Raw genomic sequence first — 21,263 nt, 5'->3', positions numbered from 1 at the left:
ATACTCTGTTGATTGCAATAACAATAGATTTGAAACTTATGATTATCAAAACCTATTAATATCATAGCCATGAGAAATCTGAAATTAGATTGTTCAATTGATAAATCCCTTTTAACAAAAAATATCTAGATAGTTGTATGAATAAAAGTAACATAAAATTAGGCGAATTTATCTATAAGTTGATATGTAAAGATAAGATTGAATCGTTGTTGTGATCAAAACTTGGAGCTACAAAATCTTTGCTCTACTTGTGTTAAGTGCTACAACAATAATTGTTCCAAAAGTTACAACTAGCATCAAACCCTACTGTAAATATAGCATAAAAGGAAAAACACAAAAAGGAAGAAAAAGAGTATGTGTGAGTGAATGGGAGAGAGAAAGCAATGAGCACTTATCCAATCTTGGCCAAATTGATCTGTGCAAAAAAACAATATTAAGAGTTAGTATTTACATGAAGGTATACTAAAAAAACAATAGAAAATAGGAAAACACTAAGAGAGAAAAAGAGAGGGAAATAAAGGTAAGCACTTATACAAACTTGCCCAAAATTATCTCTACAATAAACCAACAAGGTTTAGAACTAACATTATGTTGTTTTGAAAAGATAGCAACAAAGAAAATCCACAAAGAGAGTCTCAAAGAAATCAATATATTCACCTCTTGCTCCAAATGAACTCTACAAGAAAACAACAATTAGAATCAATATGAAGGTCTTGAAAACACAATAGAAAAGAGAAACAACACACACACACACACACACACACACACACACATACAAGCACATGTGTCTCCTACCCAAAACCTTTGTAACAAAACAACAATAATAGTAAGAAATGACATCAAACCCTACTAAAAAAATAACAAACAAGAGAAAATGCAAAGAGAAATAGGTACTTGTGTTTTGCCCGAATTTTGGAGCTACAAGGAGGAGAAGAAAATGTAGGGGTAAGCAAAACACTCAAAACCCTAATTACTCTCACTAGAGAGCTTCAATGGAGATGAAAATTTACCAGAATGAAAAAGAGAGGAAAAGTAATATGTTGCTAAACTTTTTTAAAAAAATTAAAAATTCACCAAAAAAAGAGATAAAATATGATATGAGAAACTCAAATTTTATGTGCTATTCATTCACCCCTTTTTTCAATCCTCTGCTACCTCTTTTTTAATAGAAAACATAAGATGTGAAAAGAGAATATTCACCCTCCATGGATGTCAACATCTAGCCTTCTTATTGGACAATCCAAAAGGCCCACATCTTAAACTATATTATTTTAAAGGGCCCATTTTTTAGTCTAAATTTTTCCTAATGGAACAATCCTTTTCCATTTGGAATATCGTAAAGTCTTTTCCATTGTTTCCTTCTAATCCTACAATCATTAGCACCATAGATGTTTATAATGTTAATTATTTCCTCACCCTAGGATGAAGAGGCTATTCAAATCCCTCCATCAAATCTGAAGACAGATGGACTCTCTTGAAGCCTTCACAATATTGAGACATCCTAAATTACTTGCTTTCACTCCACTAAGGAAGCATGAGCAATGGTTATGTTGATATTTAGACCTGCTCAACGTATGGAGTATATGTTCTTACACAATTACAACATCGAAGTTAGATCTGTTGACCCATTGTCAAAACAAAGCACACTTCACCTCTCCATTAAGTCCTTTTGAGATGATGGAAGCAATTTCGATTTAGTCTAGACTTTCATCCCCATCATTAGCATACTTCTTGGAGGTGGATTGACACTCAAAACCATTTGCTTCGTACCCAACTTGAGCGACCTCCCTACACCATTGTGAAACAATTGATAAACAAGTGTAGCAAGGGATACTATTTTGAGATATTAGTGGGAATAAAAGTGTAAAGATAATGAGATTGATAATCTTACCTACATTACCAATTCTAAAGTGCTTGTATTACAGTAAGAAAGATCAAAGTATTAGATCGATATCAAGTGTATGTATCCATTCATCCAATGTTTGTTGTGTCCAAGACAATTACCCTTGTGTATGTAAAATATCAACCAAGGGTCCTAGAAGTGGCTTTGATGTGGTCAAAAGAATGAGATCAAGTGGAAATCTCTAAGACATCTAGATTCATTTTGACCTTCTGCATAGGTTTCAATGGTTGATAAACTACATCTACCCATAGTTGTAACCCATATAATAGAGAACTTCTAACTAGCAAGTCTTGCTATTTGTAAATTTAAGTAAATAATAAGTTTGCTCAAATTGCGTTTGATATGCAATCAACATATAATAATGAATGGTTTTTCAAAGCCAAAGTTTCGAGACTTCATGGCTAATTAGCCCCAAGTGAATTGGATCATCACTCATATTGTATAATCTAGAGGGGTTCAATTGATAATACCCAAAAATGATAGAAACAGTGTTCTCCATAGGGAACTGGTGCAAAGATGTGAATATATTAGACCAACTTCATATGAAAAATGTAAGCCTTGTACAATGAATGATAAAATGCATCGTTTGAGATTGAGCTACTATTTGCAAGTACAAGCTTAAAAGGTTTTAGAATCAATTCAAGGTGAAACCCTTTCCTTGGAAACCTTGTTGGCTTGGTGGGGGTAGCACTCAAAAACTCCATTGGGATGTAAAATGAATATGGTATTTTTGTGTCCATTTTGAGTTGAGCATGCTAACATGAGAGTTAGTGTTTGCTATGAGAACCAAATAACTTTGCTAAAGAACAGAGTACATATATTATTGGAATTATTGCAAATTACAATGCACTACTTCCAAGCCAAATAGATATGGCACACAAGGTGCTAGCATATTCTCGAGCAAGAGAATGATTGATCTAGCCGATGCATCCATGGAAAAGATAAACATAAACTCCCCTACAATGGGACACAAAAGTGAGGTTGTGCATAGTGCCTATAGAAAGCATTCAATACAAGTGGATCCTACTACATCTCTAGACTAGGATAGCCATGGCCCATGATTTATGTTTTGGAATGTTATTTTGTTGTATTCTTTGTACTCACACAAGTGGATTCACAAATGCATTCTATTTTTGCATTCTTTGTAATCATGCTGATTTCTCTCTTACCCCCTTTGATGCAAACACTATGGAATCAAATCTTTCAAATCATGTTTTCAAATTATGGAAGCATACTTGTATTCAAAAAGGCACTCTATCCTCTTATTCCATAAAGAAATAACACAAACAGAATGTTTTGGAATGTTTTTTTGTTGTATTCTTTGTGTAGCTCCTCTAAGATGGAAACATTGTGATTGCTCCAAAAAGGGTTTTCCTCCTTTGTGAGGATGAGTACATCAAGCCTATCCTCACAATAAACTAGAAGTTTGAAGCTAAAAATTTTGGCAAAGATACAACTTAATTTAAAAGCAAAGACTCATTTTGGGGACAATGTTTACAAAGGATCACATAAACATGAGGGCCAAAGAAAGGCACACAATATGGAATTTATTTCTTGGATTCATGAATATATCCTGCAATCGATCTCTATAAAAGCCTCCTATTGTTGTATCATTAAAATATCAGATCAATTTCCAGGCTCAAAATGTGCTACAACCAGTGGAAAGGCCAAAATCAATAAGAATACAGATACAACCTATCATTGACCCAACAATCTCGCTAAGTCTGTACTGTTCTCTAACACAAGGTAAGATTTCGATTTTACTCTATAGGCCAAGGTGCAAATACAACTTCAGATCCCTTAATAGATTTCTCAATATCAATCAAAACATAATAACAAAACTTGAAACTTATCACCTCAACTTTGAGACAAGTCAAAAGCTCACTTGTGAAGTAAAAGGCAAGCAATGGCACACGTCTTATGAGAGAAGGAAAGGAGAGAATACATACATCAAAGCTCTTTGCATTTCTACACATCATGAGACAAAGAAAGGACAGAATACATACATCAAAGCTCTTTGCATTTCTACATGTGGCATGTATAACTACATGCTTGGGTGGAGTGTACCTGTGAGCAAAAATTGCTTTAACAGCATCGCCCATTTCAAGGTACAAAGAGGTGCCGATGGGGTACTATAGTAGCTCACCAATTTGTGTAAGGGTTGAGTTTATCAATGCATGCAAGTTCAAACCCTGTGTTTTTGCACATCTCCTGTAGCATATTAAAATACCCATTTGCATCCAACATGCGGAGTGGTGTCTTACTAGGTTTTAGAATCAAGCAGAGAGTTTAGTTCATTATATATTTCTACATACATGTCATCTCGATTGTTCCTACTGAGTGTGTACAATTTGGTTCCCATGTGCATGCGAATCTTTGCCACTGCAGAAACAAAACAGGCAGCGCTGAGTTCAACATTACTCACCATTAGATAGCTAACAACCTCTGTGCTTCTGTCACTTGTTAATGCATAACCAGCATGCCTGGCAGTTCAAAAGCTTACAATAGATCATAATCTACCTTCTGGAATGTCTCGTCCATATTTTGGCACTGGAATTGAAGCCAACACTGGGATTCTGGAGTTGAAGATTTCCCAAACAGCTGGAAAAAACAAGGGAGAAAAGAGCTCCATTTTCCCAACTTCGTCGATTACAAACAGATCAGGCTCCTCATTTAACTGGAACACCAAGCCAGCATGTCATTGAATGGAGCAATATTTTGCAGCAGGCAGACATTTTCAAGACAAAGAGAAACAAAGGACTTCTGCAACCTGGAGTTCAGGCAATGCCAGTGTCTCAAAGCTTTCAACATCCACCTTGTATTTCCCCACATTAGGCCATTTGCTGCTTCCAATCCTATGTAGAATCATATTTCTGATAAAGCTGCAACCTGTCATCTCATCCATCAAAAATAAATAAAGGAAACAACTACATAATGATTGTTACCCAGGTGATACTGAAGCTAGCCTTCCACATTGTCCATCAACAGTGACAATCTCAAATCCTGTGCGCTCACCGGCATCCCTTGTCTCACCTTTTATTCAAATAACCAAATAACCAAAAAAAACTAGTCAAAAGCCAGAAAACCAACACAACAGCCTAATAGGCAAGTCAGGCCCTGAAGACTAGTCTACATTCCTTCAGAACCTCAGATGCATCGTCGAAACATGATCATTTCTGCCATCAATATCCATGCTACATAGGAATGTGTATAGCTTACACATAAAGACATAAGCATCTGTGCTTGACTGGTGCACACTAGTACATGTACATGTCATATCTTTACAAAACTCACGGAACATATGTAGCATACCTGAACATATGCACCATACCTGAAGCTCTATGAATTCATGCAATATGTCAAAATTTTCCAACATACAAATAGATCATATCAAACGTTTTTAACAGAATAGTCTCATCTGTGGAGGAAAACACTAACGTGTGTAGAAACCCTGGACTTTGAGCTGTGGATAGGTAACCTTCAATTTCTCCAGAACCTTTGTAATTAGGGTTGTCTTACCAACTCCCTGTCAGATGCAAAATCCAGGCTCGTGATATCAAGCAACGCCCTTGAGAACGCGCAATGTCAAAGAAATGCTTCGAGATAAAGGCGCATTCTAGAACAATGACATGATTTACTCAGCTAACAGCAAGTTAAATTGTAGACCAGACAAATGTAATAAGATGAAAGTTGCGACAGATGTCAGACAAGTGTATTAAGATGAAGGTTGCGATAAACATCAAAGGAAAAGCTTCTGTGCACAAAAGAAGCAAATATTCTACATCATCATGACAGAAGGAAGCCATGAATGCCTTCAACAGCTCTGCGTGAAACTTCATAAAGGGTTGCTTGACAGGAAGGTAGTACCAGGAGGAGGAAAGGGAGTCTTACCGGGGGGCCTGTAACCAGCACACGTTTAGGCTGAGAACACATGTTTAACAGGATCATCAAAACTTCATCGCAGAAGGCAGGGAATGTCTTCGCTATAATCTTTCAGGGTGATCATAATTGTTATAGCGCCAAGCATTACATTACAAATTACAAAATAAGCATTAGATTAGCAAACATGCATCAAATAGTGAAATTGTATTACACCTCTAACCAAAAGGACACTACATAGCTTTCCTAGGCAATATTGTAGTAGGGTCTTCTAACACTGAATTTCCTCATACAAGCTTACACATAGTGCATTTTTTTGTAATGCACTTGCTAATATTAGTTTTTTTTTTTTTTAAGGTGCATCATTTAGACATGGTGAGGCATTAAGCCTTACAGCAAAGCTTCTTATACATTAGCTAATAAACCCAATGTTTCTCCTTAAGCATTCTAAGCATGGCTAGCACCTCAAGCTCAAACTAATTGACACAATCACATCAGGTATCCCATTCTTGGCATTTCTAAAAATCACGTTGTTTCTCTTGGACCACACATACTAAATTACCAATCCACTGAGTAGAGTGGTGATCTTCAATGTACTAGAGTCCAATACGGCATGGTTAGCAAAAAACGTTGTGTCATTCCAAAGCTGACATCATGCATTACCACTAGGCATAGCTCTCAGCACAACTTCTCTAGCATCATTGTGCTTCCCAACCCTAAGGACACTCCTAACCCCCAAGCATATTTCATAATTATGGCCATAATCACATCCCCAAACTTCTTTGACTCTGCATTCATCTTTCATTGGTCTCCAAGGAGCACTTGCTTCGTGATGATTCAACTGTGCAAGCCAACTCTTTCCACAACTTTCTTGACATAGTTAGTGCACCTTCATCCTTAACTTGTCAGAAAGTACATAGGCCTCAACTGATAAGAACTTGATTAGTCTATCGTTGATTGGCAACTTGTTAGCCAAAATGTGCCACAGCAACAGGTGAAGTATGGGCATTTGAGCTAACCTCCATATCACTTGGAGTTGCTTACCTTAGGTCCTCAAGGAGTCATGTGGCAACCACTTTTTCCATACTTTGTTGTTTTCATGATCCATCTTGGATTGAACTCCTAGAGATCCTATTGCTTGTACCTTTAAATCACTTGGTCCCTAGGTCCCACGCATCTCTCCACCATTTTATCCCTTTCTTACCTAGCTATATTGAGAGAGATGTATTAATGGAGAATAGTGCCATCTCATCAACAAAGCTTGTCCTACATGTCTCAATTAGCTGGCTCAAGAAGGGCCTTTCCACTTCACATCTACAAGGATGGGTTGTTAGGCTTTTACAAGAGCCTATGCAATCAAAGAGTGCTTGATGCTCATTATTAGCTCACCAAAAAGTCTCTCAAACTAGCTCAAGTATATGAAAAGGCTACTAGTTTGACTAGAGCTACCTTTATCCAATGTGTGAGGGATAACAACCCACAATTCTAAAGCCAATAAAGAGAATCTCTTGGTTCTTCCTTAAAAATGCTTTGGAGTTTTAAAAAGTAACACTATATTTATAAGATAAGCAAGTGCCATATTTTAGAAATGAAAGGATAATAATATATTAATAGAATGTAATTAGATAAAAGAGTAAAAAACGATTTAGCTTAGTTATTCGTTCCACAACCCTAGCCAACACAATATTTTACAAAAGAGAACAAAGTTTCTATCTTTATAACAATACAAGTGAGTAAGACATGTTGTGAAGTACATGTCAAAGATTGAGAATGGCCAATCAAAAAATAGATCTTTAAAATATCCCTCCTAAGAGAAAATTCTTCAACTCCCCAGTTAACAAATGCTCTATCTCCCTCTACATGTTTTGTTTTTCTTGGGTGGGGAGGGTAGCACAAGCAATAGTGTGTATTACTATTGTGTGTGCATCCTCTCTCTCTCTCTCTCTCTCTCTCTCTCTCTCTCTCTCTCTCTCTCTCTCTCTCTCTCTCTCTCTCTCTCTCTCTCTCTCTCTCTCTCTCTCTCATATCGAGCACTTATTCCCTTCCAAAGCAAAGACTGCATGTTACTTTGCTTTGTCTCCCATTACTACTCCTGCGTCTCCCCAAGACTAACCTTGATGTTACCCTCTGGGATGGCTCCTCTTTTTTTCTTGCAAGAGGGAGGCAAGAAGCACCATGACATCCTCCACACCTTTGAAAAGAAGTTATGCTTATATTTGAAAGGTGAGAAGGATCGAAGCTTGCACGCGAGCTATGGTGGGAGAGCAAGAGCAAGAAAGAGAGAGACAAGAAATGGGAACTCCAACAGTCACAATGTGTGACCGGGCCTTCCTTTATTCAAACTGTCACTAAAAGAATAAATAATAAAGTGACGTGACGGGCGCCCGCCACCTGCAGTGTGCAGTGGCGGGTACTGTCAGTGTAGTAATACACGGGGCGGCACGGCGGAGGCGCCTTTACCCCCAACAACCTCCCACTTAAAGGCGAATCTGCCCTAGTGAGAGAGAAAAGAAAAAAGAAAAGACAGTACAAATGTGCATAGGTACAAGCGATGAGGAAAGGCGACATCTCATCCAACGCCCATCAACCTCCTGAGGAAGGCAAAGCGCTCAGTAGTGAGGCTCTTCGTGAGCAGATCTGCAGGATTCTCGTCAGTGGAGATCTTGACAAGGTCAACAGACCTGTCCTCCACGACACCACATATGAAGTGATACCTCACCTCAATGTGTTTCGTCTTCACATGGAAGACCAGATTCTTAGCCAACTGAATGGCACTCATAGAATCCGAATGCAGTGTAGGTGTAGCATCAATCCCAAGGTCAGCAACTAGACCATATGGCCTCCTTGCAAGCCTCAGTGGCTGCAACATACTCGGCCTCAGTGGTAGACAAAGCCGTACACTTCTAAACCCTAGACATCCAAGAGACAGCCCCTCCAGCATAGGTGAATACATAGCCAGAAGTGGACTTCCTACTATCTGCATGTCCTGCATAATCGGAGTCAGTGTACCCCACGACCCCTGTATCCTGGCTGCCATAGCAAATACACATATCTGTTGTGCCCTTCAGGTACCTCATGATACCCTTCACGGCATCCCAATGTCTACTGCCAGGTGTAGCCATATAGCGTGCCACAACACCAACTGCATGCGCAATATCTGGACGAGTGGCTATCATGGCATACATCAAACTGCCCACGGCTGAAGCATAAGGGATCTTGGCCATCTCGGCCCTCTGCTCATCTGTCTGCGGACAATCGGCCTGTGATACCTTCACATAAGAAGGTAATGGACAGCCGATAGGCTTTACGTCCTGCATGCGGAAGCGCTCAAGGACTTTATGAATGTACTCCCGCTGTGAGAGATACAAAAGCCCCAGATGCCTATCGCGCTTAATGCGCATCCCAAGTATATGTGAGGCCTGTCCCAAATCCTTCATCTCAAAGCTCTTCTTTAGCTGAGATTTAAGAGCATCTAGCTCATCATGAGCTTTCCCTGCTATCAGCATATCATCAACATAGAGTACCAAGATAAGCAAACTGCCATCACGGGCTTTCTTCGTGTAAAGACACGGATCCATAGCACTCCTGCTATAGCCCTGTGACTGCATAAAGGCATCAAACTTATGATACCATTCCCTAGGTGCCTGCTTCAAGCCATACAAGCTCTTCTTCAACTTGCACACTAGGTGCTCCCTACCAGGTTCTGCAAAGCCCTTAGGCTGATCCATATAGATCTCATCATTCAAGTCCCCATGTAGAAAAGCCGTCTTGACATCCATCTGATATAGATCTAAGTCAAGCTGTGCAACCAAAGCCAAGACCAAGCGCAGGGTGGTCATCTTAACCACAGGAGATAAGACCTCATCAAAGTCCACACCATGTTCCTGCTTAAAACCCTTTGCTACCAATCTAGCCTTGTATGCCGGCTTGGGGTGTCCAGGGGTACTTTTCAGCTTGTACATCCACTTGCATGGCAAAGCCTTCTTGCCCTTAGGCAAGGCAACCAAATCCCAAGTCTCATTCTTATGCAGGGAGTCTATCTCAGACTGCATAGCCCTCTCCCAGGAGTGACTATCACCCCTGCGCATAGCCTCATCATAAGTGAAAGGCTCTCCTGCATCTGTAACCAAAACATAATGCATAGAGGGCTGAAATCTGTTAGGTGGACGTCTGTCTCTAGCAGACCGTCTCACCGTAGGCTCTGCTGCCTGTCTAACTGCCTGTCCAACACCCTGGCCCTGTGGAGGAACTGCTACAGGCTGTACTACTGGCTGTGCTGGAGCTCTAGGCTCCTCCTGAAAGATCACTCTGCAGATCTCAACCACTTTCTCAGGCTGCCTGTGCATCTTGTCTTCATGGAAGACGACATCATGGCTGTGTACTATTTTTCGCGCCTGCGGATCCCATAGGCGATAGCCCATCTCTCCTGACTCACCATAGCCAAGGAATATGCATTTAATGCTCTTTGGATCCAATTTACTCCTCTTGTCCTTGGGCACATGGCAGAATGCCTCACATCCAAAGACACGGAGATGCGCATAAGAGGGTGGCTTACCAGCCCAAACTTCCTCTGCAACCTGGAAATCCAATCCACTAGAAGGCGATCGGTTTATGACATGCACTGCCGTACTAACTGCCTCAGCCCAAAAGCTTTGTGGTAGGCCTGCATGGCTAAGCATAGAGCGGACACGCTCCTGAATAGTCCTGTTCATGCGCTCAGCCAAACCATTCTGGGTGGGGGTGTAAGGGGCGGTCAACTGACGCTTAATACCCCTGTCATCACAAAACTGCTCAAAAGCACGTGAGACATATTCTCCCCCATTGTCAGTCCTAAGGCATTTCAGCCTATACCCAGTATGGTTCTCAACAAGAGCAAGCCAACGCTGAAAGACTGCCAAGACATCGGACTTTTGCTTTATGGGATAAGCCCACACTTTCCTAGAAAAATCATCAATGAAGGTAACAAAGTACTTCGCGCCACCCATAGACATACACGGCATGGGCCCACAAACATCTGAATGCACCAAAGCCAAGGGCTCACTCATGCATGGCCTACCCGATTTCTTATGCGTAGACCTATTCTGCTTACCATAAAGACAATGATCACACGAGTCAAAATGTGCATAGTCCAAAGGCGGAAGATACTGCAAACCAGATAACATTTTCATTCCCTTCAAAGACATATGCCCCAAACGGGCATGCCAAAGTGATACATGTGGAATAGAGCCCACTGCCAAAACATGGTCTACAGAAGACCCAGATACAACAAGAGGATAGAGGGTGCCAGCCTTGGCGCCTCTAGCAAGCACAAGTCTGCCTTTGGTAATCTTCCAGGCAGAATCCCCAAAACAGACATGAAACCCTACATCATCCAACTGTCCTGCAGACATAAGACTGCGCGTAAGCGCAGGTACATGACGTACATCCCTGAGCAAAAAGGAACTGCCAGTGGAAAACTGCAACTGAATATCTCCACATCCCACAATATCAAGAGACCTGTCATCTCCAAGTCTGACTGATCCAGATACAGTACGGTAAGAGTGAAACCACTCACGGTAAGGCGTCACATGGAAGGACGCACCTGAATCCAATAACCAGCACTGTGCATACATACTTGGTGTCTCAGTCAAGTGTGAAGCATCAGAAGAACTAGCTGCAAGTATGAACTCATCACTACCATCGGAATCCTTGGTCTGCATGACATTAATTTCTTCAATCTTGACACTGGACTTCGCAGGTACTATGCTGCGATCAGAGGACTTCTCCTGCACTTTCTCTTTGCCCTTATCCTTGTGCTTCTCATTGCGCAACTCATGACACTGTGGTCTGATATGGCCCTTTTTCCCACAATGATGACAAGTGACATTAGCGTTGCGCCCACGCGACTTACTACGCGACTTTCCACGAGATTTAGACCGACCCTTCTGCGAGTCACGGCCTCGGCCATTACCACGGTCATACCTGTCATTCCTGCCTCTAACTGTCAAAGCATGACTACCACAAGAGGCATCCAAGTTTTTGCGATTCACCTCTTCCTGAAGAAGAGCACTCTCAACATCTGCCAATTTTAGAGTAGCACTAGAGGCACATAGGGCAGTGCGGAATACATCCCATGACTCATTTAGAGTCCCAAGCAAGAAAAGAGGAGTTACTTCTTCTCCAAAGGTGATATCCTGCGAAGTCAGGTTCTTCAGTATAGCATGGAACTGGCTCAAGTGAGCAGACATAGTCGCATTATCCTTCATGCGCAGATCCATAAGCTGCTTCAACCAGTACATCTGACTCGCCGGACTTTTCTTATCATAAAGATTCTTGATCTTATTCCATAGATCCCATGCACTCTGTGCTTCCTCAAATACATTATAATGTACCTGTTCAGTGAGAGACAATACAATTGTGGACTTGCATAGCTCATCAAGTTCAAGCCAGTCGTCATTGTCCATAGTTTCAGGCTGCTCCCCACTCAACCGAAGTGGCTTAATCTGAGATTTCTGCACCAAAACCTGCCATATTTGACTCTTCCAGTAAGAGTAGTTGGTAGCATCCAACTTTGTAATGTTAAAGATGGCACTATCATGCGAAGATGACACCATTATGCAGGCTGGAAATGCCCAAACAGTTTAAAACTGCTTGCTGTTTTACTGCAAAAACTGCCCAAAAATGACCAAAACGGGGTCCAAAGGGCGAGCAAAGTGTGCCAAAAGTTGCTACCCACTTAGTACTAGGTGTGGTACACCAAATCAGGATATTTCAGCATGAAAAGTACACCTCAGTCCACCAATAACTGCTTGCTGTAATAAATTGCAAGTATGCAGTCTAGAGAGCAAACTGTCCCAAAATAGGATCCAATGTCAAGCAAACAATGATAGGTCCAAAGCCGGCATGAAACGGACATAAGCAAGGCCAATGACAGTGAAAAGAACATGAGCTCAACACCGAAGCATGTCAAAATAACATCTGCCAATGAAAGGCACACCCCTAGACACTCTAGGCAAAGTGTTCCTGTAACTACCAAAACCTGACACAAATAGGTGTCTGCTCAAAGAGAAAGATCCAAATATGAGACTCAGCTCATAAGCATCCTGTGAACCAAGAGTACATCAATGCATATCCATAAAGATCGGAGTATGATCCCAAAGTCTCAATGCGTATGTAGCTGCTCAAGACATAAACTGCTCCAAATACATGTAAGTGCTCCAATAGCATGCAACTGTCAAAGGTCAAGCAAGCATGTAAAATGCTCCCACTGGCACAAAAGGCATAAAAGCGAGCTCAGAAGCTCAAACAACCCAAGAGAAAGCACCAGTGATAAGTGACCCTGTCAATGCACCAAGCGCATCCAAGAGAGCATGACATACATGAAGCACCAGTCGTATTAACCATGAAGCAATACATAAGCCCAAATAAGCTCTCGGTCAACTCAATGACATCCAAATAGCAACCAAGATCAGTGATCAAGTAAGCCAGGAATGCTCAAATACATCCAAATCCAAGCTCCAAATGTCGGTATGGCATACATGAGCCAAATAGCATATGTCACGAACCAAAGCATGTAATGCAAAAGCCTAACTGTCAAGCAGAGACATGAGGCATAGGCGGTCCACAAGCATGCCAAGTCGGTCCAAATGCCAGTGAAGACGGAGCTAATGCGAAGCTCAAAAGCATCCCATAATCTCATACATATGCTCCAAGCCGTCCCCAAATGTCAGAGACATCATGCCAAAGCTCAAAGCATACATCCGGTATCGGTAGGTAAGTGCCAAAGCCTGTAAAGTACCTTCAGCCCACTGTTATTCCAGCATGTATTTACTATTCTAAACAGTAGATTTCAGCCCCAAATTCAAGCCAAAATCATGGTCAAACCAAATGCATACATCCTCAATACATCCGAGTAGGGAGTAGACTGCATACGAGCATCAAATAAGGTAACCGGAGTAGAGTATAAGCATCAAATGCCAATGCCAAGTGTGGCTGCCCTGTTTCCAGCACTGTATAACAGTAAATAACAGTCCCAAATCAGCCAATATTTCAGGCCAAAATCATGGCATAATCATGTGCATACATTCCCAAGGCACTAGGCATCATGTAGACCGCATACGGGCATCAAATAGCACAACTGGAATGGAATATAAGCAACAAATGCTAATGCCAATGGTGCTGCCCTGTTTTCAGCCTGTTATGACAGTTTATGACAGTCCCAAATCTGAAGAGATCAGCCCCGAATGATCAAGACCAATGCCCAAAGCTTGAATGACATCAAACATGAAGTCTATAGCCCTCTTGATCAAGGTAGAGAGCAAGAAGCAATGGCCAAGTGTGGAGCTGAAGTAGATGAGTGCTCACAGCCTGGAAAAAAATGATGCAATCTACCCTGTTGGTGCTGAACTTGCTGCTGCTCCACATGGGCTGAAAAGGGGGTAATGGGGGGCTCAAGAAGGGCCTATCAAAGGCCTATGACAAGCCTCTTTGAGCCTTGATAGGTGTAAGGCACAATATGAGGGGAATAAGCTTCAAGGGTTTGAAGCCATGGCTACCCTTGCTGTTTGCAACCTGTAGAATGAAATAAAACCCTGAAAGAATGATCAAATACCTCAGTATCAATGCCTTGAAGGTGCCTCAATAGGCTGGGAAGGTGCTCGGGAAGCCGGGGAGTGACGGCAGCTCGGGGAGATCGGATATGGCTGCCGGGATGGAGATCCAATGCGTGAAGGGAGTTGATGCGAAGGTAGAGAAGCACCGAGTCGAGCTCGAGCAAGAGAATGCCAAGCTCTGATACCAGTTGAAAGGTGAGAAGGATCGAAGCTTGCACGCGAGCTATGGCGGGAGAGCAAGAGCAAGAAAGAGAGAGACAAGAAATGGGAACTCCAACAGTCACAATGTGTGACCGGGCCTTCCTTTATTCAAACTGTCACTAAAAGAATAAAGAATAAAGTGACGTGATGGGCGCCCGCCACCTGCAGTGTGCAGTGGCGGGTACTGTCAGTGTAGTAATATATGGGGCGGCACGGCGGAGGCGCCTTTACCCCCAACAATATTGGATGTCCAAACATTATAACATTAGTATCTGCATCCTAGTTCTCCATCATCCTCATTATCATGTAATGAGTTATACTTTTTTTTAAGCGTACATTTTTCAAGCAGGCCAAAAGCACCTTAAAAAATACCATTGTAGGGAGAGAATGTTTCTAGGAAACCACTAAAAGCTTACAATGAAATTGCAATCTCAAGCTCATGATCCAAAATTTAATAAATGATTAATTTGGAATATGCTCCTAAATGGGTATCTCTTCTCGACTTCAAAGAAACTTTAGTATAATATATATGTATGTAAGAAACTAGAACCATATGCTTGTTCCTAATAGGCTACACCATGTATCTCATTAACTATTAGGAATATATATCTCCTTATTCTTCCCATGTGTCACTTTGATCAATGAAACGTATATTTTTTTGAGAAGTTCAAGATCAAGATGATGTTGAGTGGATTGGGTTTCCTTTAGGATTTTCCATTTAACTAGTTATAATCAAATATATTCTCACTCCCATGATAGTATTTGCAAGAATAGTTTTCCTTCTCCAAGAGTTAGTTGTCGATCTCAATTCAAGTGCCCATTTATAGCATAATTGTATACTATATTACGGGAGCCACTTAAAACGTGGGAGCTCACGCTCGACCTCCAAGACCTAGAAACTACTTATTGTTCAAGCGTTTCAAGCCAACTGCAATGGCTACCTCTCACATAGCCATATGCATTCTCACACCTACAAGTGTAATGAGCTTACTTCCATGTTGATCGAGTTGACTCCTCCCTCAAGCACTCCAGTAGCTCCACGATCCAACTGCAAGTTTCAAGCGAGCTCGATCCTCAAGCTCCAAGCTCCATGCTCCATTGTTGCGTGCACGAGACAAGAGAAGAGAAGAGAAGAAGAAGAAAAAGGAGAAGATAGAGAGCATCTCCACCACAGTCCCTCACCCTCACACACTCACTCCCTCTCTTAAGCACAAGCTCAAGCAAGCAAGAAGAAGAAGAAGAAGAAGAGGAGAGGAGAGCTACTTTTGGCCACACACAATAATGAGCTTCTCCATTCACTTTTTGGCTTTTATACATGCCCTAATCCCTTTTGGGAACCCGTCCCTTTTTTACATGACCGGCCGCTTTAGCTGAGGAGAGCTAGTTTTGGCCACACACAATAATGAGCTTCTCCATTCACTTTTTGGCTTTTATACATGCCCTAATCCCTTTTGGGAACCCATCCCTTTTTTGCATGACTGGCCGTTTTAGCCTAGGTCCTCTTTTCCTATTCCCTTCTATTTACATTGCGGCTTCACCCATTCCCATCTACTCTTTACAAATTGCACAGGAGGGAGCCTAGTGCTCTTTTACAAAGATTTAGGGATGCCTTTGCATTTTAAAAATGTGCCTCTTCCATTTTTGCACTCGCCTTGGGTTTTTAAGGTGTCTTTGTGCTTTTAGCCCTTTCTGCTATTGGGCCACTTTTTCCTGCTTTGCCTTGTATTTTAAAATTTTCTTTTGTTTGCTTCTTTTTTTTAAAAAACATTTCTTGCACTGGGGTTAATATTACCCTCTCCTAGTAGAGTGCCAATCCCATCACTTGTGGGCTTTGTTGATGAGGGCTCGAGTGATTGGAGGGTTGTCATAGAGGTCGATGATGGGGCTTTGCAGGGATTGGACATGGAGAAGAAGCATATCAAAATGGTTGAGGTTGTGGAGGTTGAGAGTGGATTGAGTGGGTGACCGGACCTCTGAAGTCAATGGTTGTCGCAATTGGTCAAATGCACCTGGAAAGGAAAAGAAAGTGCACTGCCTAGGGGGTGTGCCTATCTTTTCGTGCAATGCATTGTGTCCATGCCAGTGAAGTTGGGAGTTGGGTCGAACCACAAGTAAGCCTAGGGCATTGTCCCACACTTGAGGACCTAGTTCATGTAAAGGGGAGGTGAGGTAGGTGTAGCTTAGGGGGACAAGTGGCAAGTGTGACCTCCCTAGGTATGTCCTGTCCTTGATGAGCCCCAAGGGTGAAGTGGGAGATGGGCTAGGGTTGTTCCTAGAGGTGCAGTGCTTGTGACACTCGTGGAGTACAGATGGTTGATTTCCTTGATGTGCTTCTTTTTTTTAATTCTTTCTTTCATTCTCTTTCTTCTTCTTCTTCTTCTTCTTTTAAATGAATAAATTTAGTAAGGAAGTATATTAAGAGGCATCCCATTGCGAAGCAGGGACCAAGCTGCGTGGTGGCTTGAGGGCTTCACTAAGGAATGCCCTACTTTGTAGATATCCCTTTAAGTTGGTTTTTACATTGAGTGGAGTAGACGACAAAAATGGGTAGTTACACCCGTTGAATCTACTATCACTCATGTCCTCTAAGAGGTTCATGCAAAATGCTGGCAGGAGAGTGGCTCTCATCATGAGATGCACCATAGCACTGTTATCAATCCTAGCATTGAGGTAAAAAAAGAGGGGTAGTAGCCTCTCTTCCTCTGCAGTAGTAGGTTTTTGTTTTAATAGTACTCATAGTAGGCAGAGGTAATTACATGTGGTAGACAGGAAACTTGCTATAGATGGATGGAGGTCCCTTCGAGCTCTCTTCAAGGATTGAGGCATTTACATTATATATCAATGGGAAGACATATCTACCATGCACCTCCAGCTGAAATCAACTCCAATTTGTCGTGGGTAGGGCATGTAGATAGGATCATTCTACTCATAAGGTAGGGTGTTGTAGAAAGCCATCTAGGCCTCCAAGCTATAGTCCCAGATGTTTCTGCGCCACCTTGGTTGTGCATCATATCCCTCTACCCGCCGAGGTACCTCTGCCGCCTTATCTTCCCAATAGTTTGCAAGTTCCTTCCACCACCTTGCCGGCCCCCTTGAGTCCCTCCCCATTGACAATTTGGACGTACTCCATTCAATGAACAAGCAAGGATGTGGATAGATAGGCAAGGTTGATGGGTATAACAATGCTCCATAAACCTTGCACAGCCATATCACGAGTTCATTCTCTTAGTGAGTTCGTTCATCTTTTTTCTATAAAAAGTCTAAAGGGAGAGGTAATAACGGATGTAGGAAGGAATAAAATAGATCGGGCAAAACCAGGAACTATATATTGGTATGAAGACCCAATAAAGGAGCCCATATGGGACCACAAAGTTGGTCTGGATTACTTGGACAGCAAAATCAGCACTCCAAGAAGCACCATGAATTTTGATATCCACCAAGAGAAGGGTATAGATAATAGTGGGCATGGAGAGGGTTGATGATATTTGGCTGAAATGATGGAGTGAAGGGTGGAATGCACTAACAAGTGAGTTTATAGAAGAGACTAGATAGCACACTTAGACCTACATATAGCATACTTAGTCCTAATTTATGGTCCATCTCAAAATGAAATCTAAGGGCTATAACATTCCAATTCTATGTGAGCTCTTGTCAAAATCAATTCTAAGAGCTCACATGAAGAAATAAAAGGACACAAAGTGCCATAATATCTTAGGCAAGGTTCCTCAAATATAATAGATGTTAATGTTGGTGTTCATAGTAATTTGGTAAAAAAAAAAATCTATTATGATTATGCATGCAAGCACAATTAGAACTACCTAGCATATTAGACCACAATACAAGGTTATCAATTTTGATTTAGAAGAGTAATAATAAAACATATAAGAAAGTGTGAATTCCAAACTAAGAGGTCGATGAAGCTTGAATGAAGGCCACAACTTTGAAGTAGATCCATAGAAATGTAGCAACAGATATATCACAATGAGTAGAAGGAGACCAATGCAGGTCTACACACTTCTAGATGGAAGCATGGTTAGGTGGTACCAAAAGGGGTGTCATTGACACTCCTTTGGTAAGTGGTATATTGTGCCTTTTGGTATGGGTCTTTAGGAAATAGTAGGCTCTTACTAAGCTTGATTCTAAGTGAATCAATCATCTTCTTCAAGCTTAATATAGGTAATGTACATGCTTAATCTCTAAGATCTCTCAAAATCCACTTTTCTAAGCTTTTACACTTGTTGAAGAAATATTCTCAATCAATTAAATCTCTGAATTGATCAATCAATCAGATATTGGTGCTTCTTTTCATTAATCAGAGTCTCTCAATTAAAATTCAGCATTCATCTTAGTTCTCTTTCATCATGATTACCATTTACATTTTCTCTTGATACATAACTTTCATTTGATTTTGTGATTCTCTTATACCCAAGAAAGAAATATTGTAAAGGGTAAGTACTTTTTATAATCAATAAGTCACTAAATTGCATTGGTAAGATCCTTGGCCAATCTCTATTTCTTGATTCCAATTTTCATTGATCAAATCTTTCATATCCTTGAAGGCTAAAAAAACTTTGCAGTCATGCATCTCATCCATGTTTTCTTAAATAGAATGCTCTTGCCATGTTGATATTTCTGTCCAGGAAAAAGGTGAATGCTACAGAAGATAGTTGGACAATAGAGAGGTAACCCTCCCCCACTATTAAAGATCCCAAAGGGGTGCAACCAACCAACTTGGGAGAAACTTTGCCCACCTCCTGGTGATTTGGAGCGTGTGTAGGGACCTTGTCATGCCATTATATCCCTCATCAGAGGTACTACAAGTGGAATCATTGAAGATCCAAGATTTCTATTGAAGAGCATTGATCTAGACCTCATTGATCAGTTACAAGGATTATAAAGGCTTATTACATGTTTACTACATGGAATTTTAGCCTATTACACCCTTTAGTAGTAGGGAGCAATTGTATTCAAGAGTAATAGGATACTTGGATATTGATTTAAGTTGATTTTTAGTCATCCATAGGTGCTACAAGTCACTTGAGATTGATTATAGATTTTACATAGGGTATTTCACTCAACTAGTGAATTGGGACCCTTTTGGAAAAACTTCCTACTTCATTTCAAGTGTTGTAGAGTAATTCAAAATTTTTCTAAGGTATATATAAGATACTGTAGGTTATATTCAACTTCTACAGGTCAATTACAGGGGATTATAGGGTTGTGAGACCTTAATTTGGACCTAAGAGAGGTGGACAAACTAAAATACGTGAGTTGGGTTTAGAACATTGTGAGACAGTTTGGTTGCTTTTACATATTGTAGGACTGTTCTATATAGCAGTATAAGAATATTTTTAGAATATTCTATTTTGATTTTGAAATGCAGTACTATAGCTCATCCTAAAGAACAACTTGTGGATCTTGCTTCCATTAAAAAGTTCTTGATTCTGATATCAGAGCAAAAAGTTATAGCCATTTTTGTGTTAGGGGGTTTACATGGAGGATTGCACTATAAGATTGACTAGAATTGGCTAGAAACAAGGGAAAGAACAAGCCTAATGATGATGTTCAAAAAAAAATTAAGAAAGAATATGAGGCAATACTTGAGTCACATCACAATGAAGAAGATTCTTAAGAATATGGTGCATATAGTAATATTAATGCCACTCTTTGTAACCATGAGACTAGGCCTTCTATTAGACATACGGAATTAGTCTCCAAATGTAACGTGCCCACCTATGGCTGTCCAAGCACATTTTAGCGGCCCATCGAGAAATGAATCTAAGCGTCGCCTATTGATTGTCCAAATGTAACGTGTCCGCTGTCCAAGCACGTTTTAGCAGTCCATTGAGATACGAATCTAAGCATCGCCACCCAGCACTCCCATGGAATGTTCCGAGGTTTGTTGCCTAGGGTTTCCCGATTTTGCCTCGCAACGGAACGTTCGTGGCTAAACCCACTAGGATCGACCTAAAACTTGAGTCCTAGGGGTCAAGCTCTCCTGACAGTATTCGAGCGTTGGATGGGAGAATGGGAAATGAGAGGGATGTGCTACTCAACCTCTCTGCCTGTAGGGCATAGTCCCATTCCGGTTCCCTAAAATGGCGTGAATCAAGTTCTAACCTAACCTTACCTAAGGGTCAAACAATGGTAAAACCTTGTGAGAAGCCTCCCAATTCTTTGGGACCACCCTGTCGTAGGATGGACCCGTCAGGGATTTTGCCCACTCGCTTCCCTTGATAGCTTTAGTTTTCTAATTAGGTCCTATCGGATTTATGTATGGCATTCAAAATCAGCTTTCTTAATTACACCTTTTAGGGAACAGGGTTCGTTCATGTAATTTACAACACTGACATGAAAACAGAGCAAGCAATCCTTTGATAAACAAGTTCAAACAAATTCCTTAACTTATCTTTAGGTTAATCTTTGTCTCCTGCCCCTACAGGAGAATTATATATCCCCTTCGGTCCAACATAAGTACCTAGTCCAAATCACATAGTACCATAATTTCCATCCTTTATCTAGAATAGGATCTTCCAATGCCCTAGAAGTTGGTCTCACGGCAATCTACAACTCCGTTTCGGATTCGGCAAGGGGTGTCTAGAGTCCCACTGACCCCAAACGTCCTAGGAGTGAGACAACATCCGTGGTTGGCCTTTTCACCACTCGACCTTCGGCCCATGAATCGAGCA

The 21,263-nt window shown here is 41.1% G+C and overlaps 1 protein-coding gene across 2 annotated transcripts; it reads right to left on the bottom strand.

Annotated features, from left to right (window-relative positions):
* Positions 1-3,649: 3,649 nt before the first annotated feature.
* On the bottom strand, positions 3,650-5,952 carry LOC148038393 (uncharacterized). 2 transcript variants are annotated; one of them, XM_087671406.1, is made up of 7 exons: positions 5,795-5,952; positions 5,342-5,429; positions 4,849-4,936; positions 4,674-4,776; positions 4,424-4,580; positions 4,219-4,285; positions 3,650-4,114 (listed from the first exon to the last, which is right to left on the bottom strand). In XM_087671406.1, exons 1-7 carry the CDS (start codon positions 5,849-5,851, stop codon positions 4,036-4,038), a joined length of 639 nt encoding a protein of 212 aa, XP_087527532.1. In that variant the 5' UTR covers positions 5,852-5,952; the 3' UTR covers positions 3,650-4,035. The 2 variants fall into 2 exon arrangements, with proteins under 2 accessions (XP_087527532.1, XP_087527539.1); XM_087671413.1 differs by having other exon boundaries at positions 3,800-4,114; positions 4,674-4,758.
* Between the last annotated feature and the right edge of the window lie 15,311 nt (positions 5,953-21,263).

Source organism: Lygodium microphyllum, chromosome 3, assembly GCF_053477565.2.
Source record: "Lygodium microphyllum isolate KBCC chromosome 3, Lygodium_microphyllum_v1.1.10, whole genome shotgun sequence".
Classification (NCBI taxonomy): Eukaryota; Viridiplantae; Streptophyta; class Polypodiopsida; order Schizaeales; family Lygodiaceae; genus Lygodium; species Lygodium microphyllum.
This window is presented reverse-complemented; position numbering and strand designations above follow the sequence as displayed.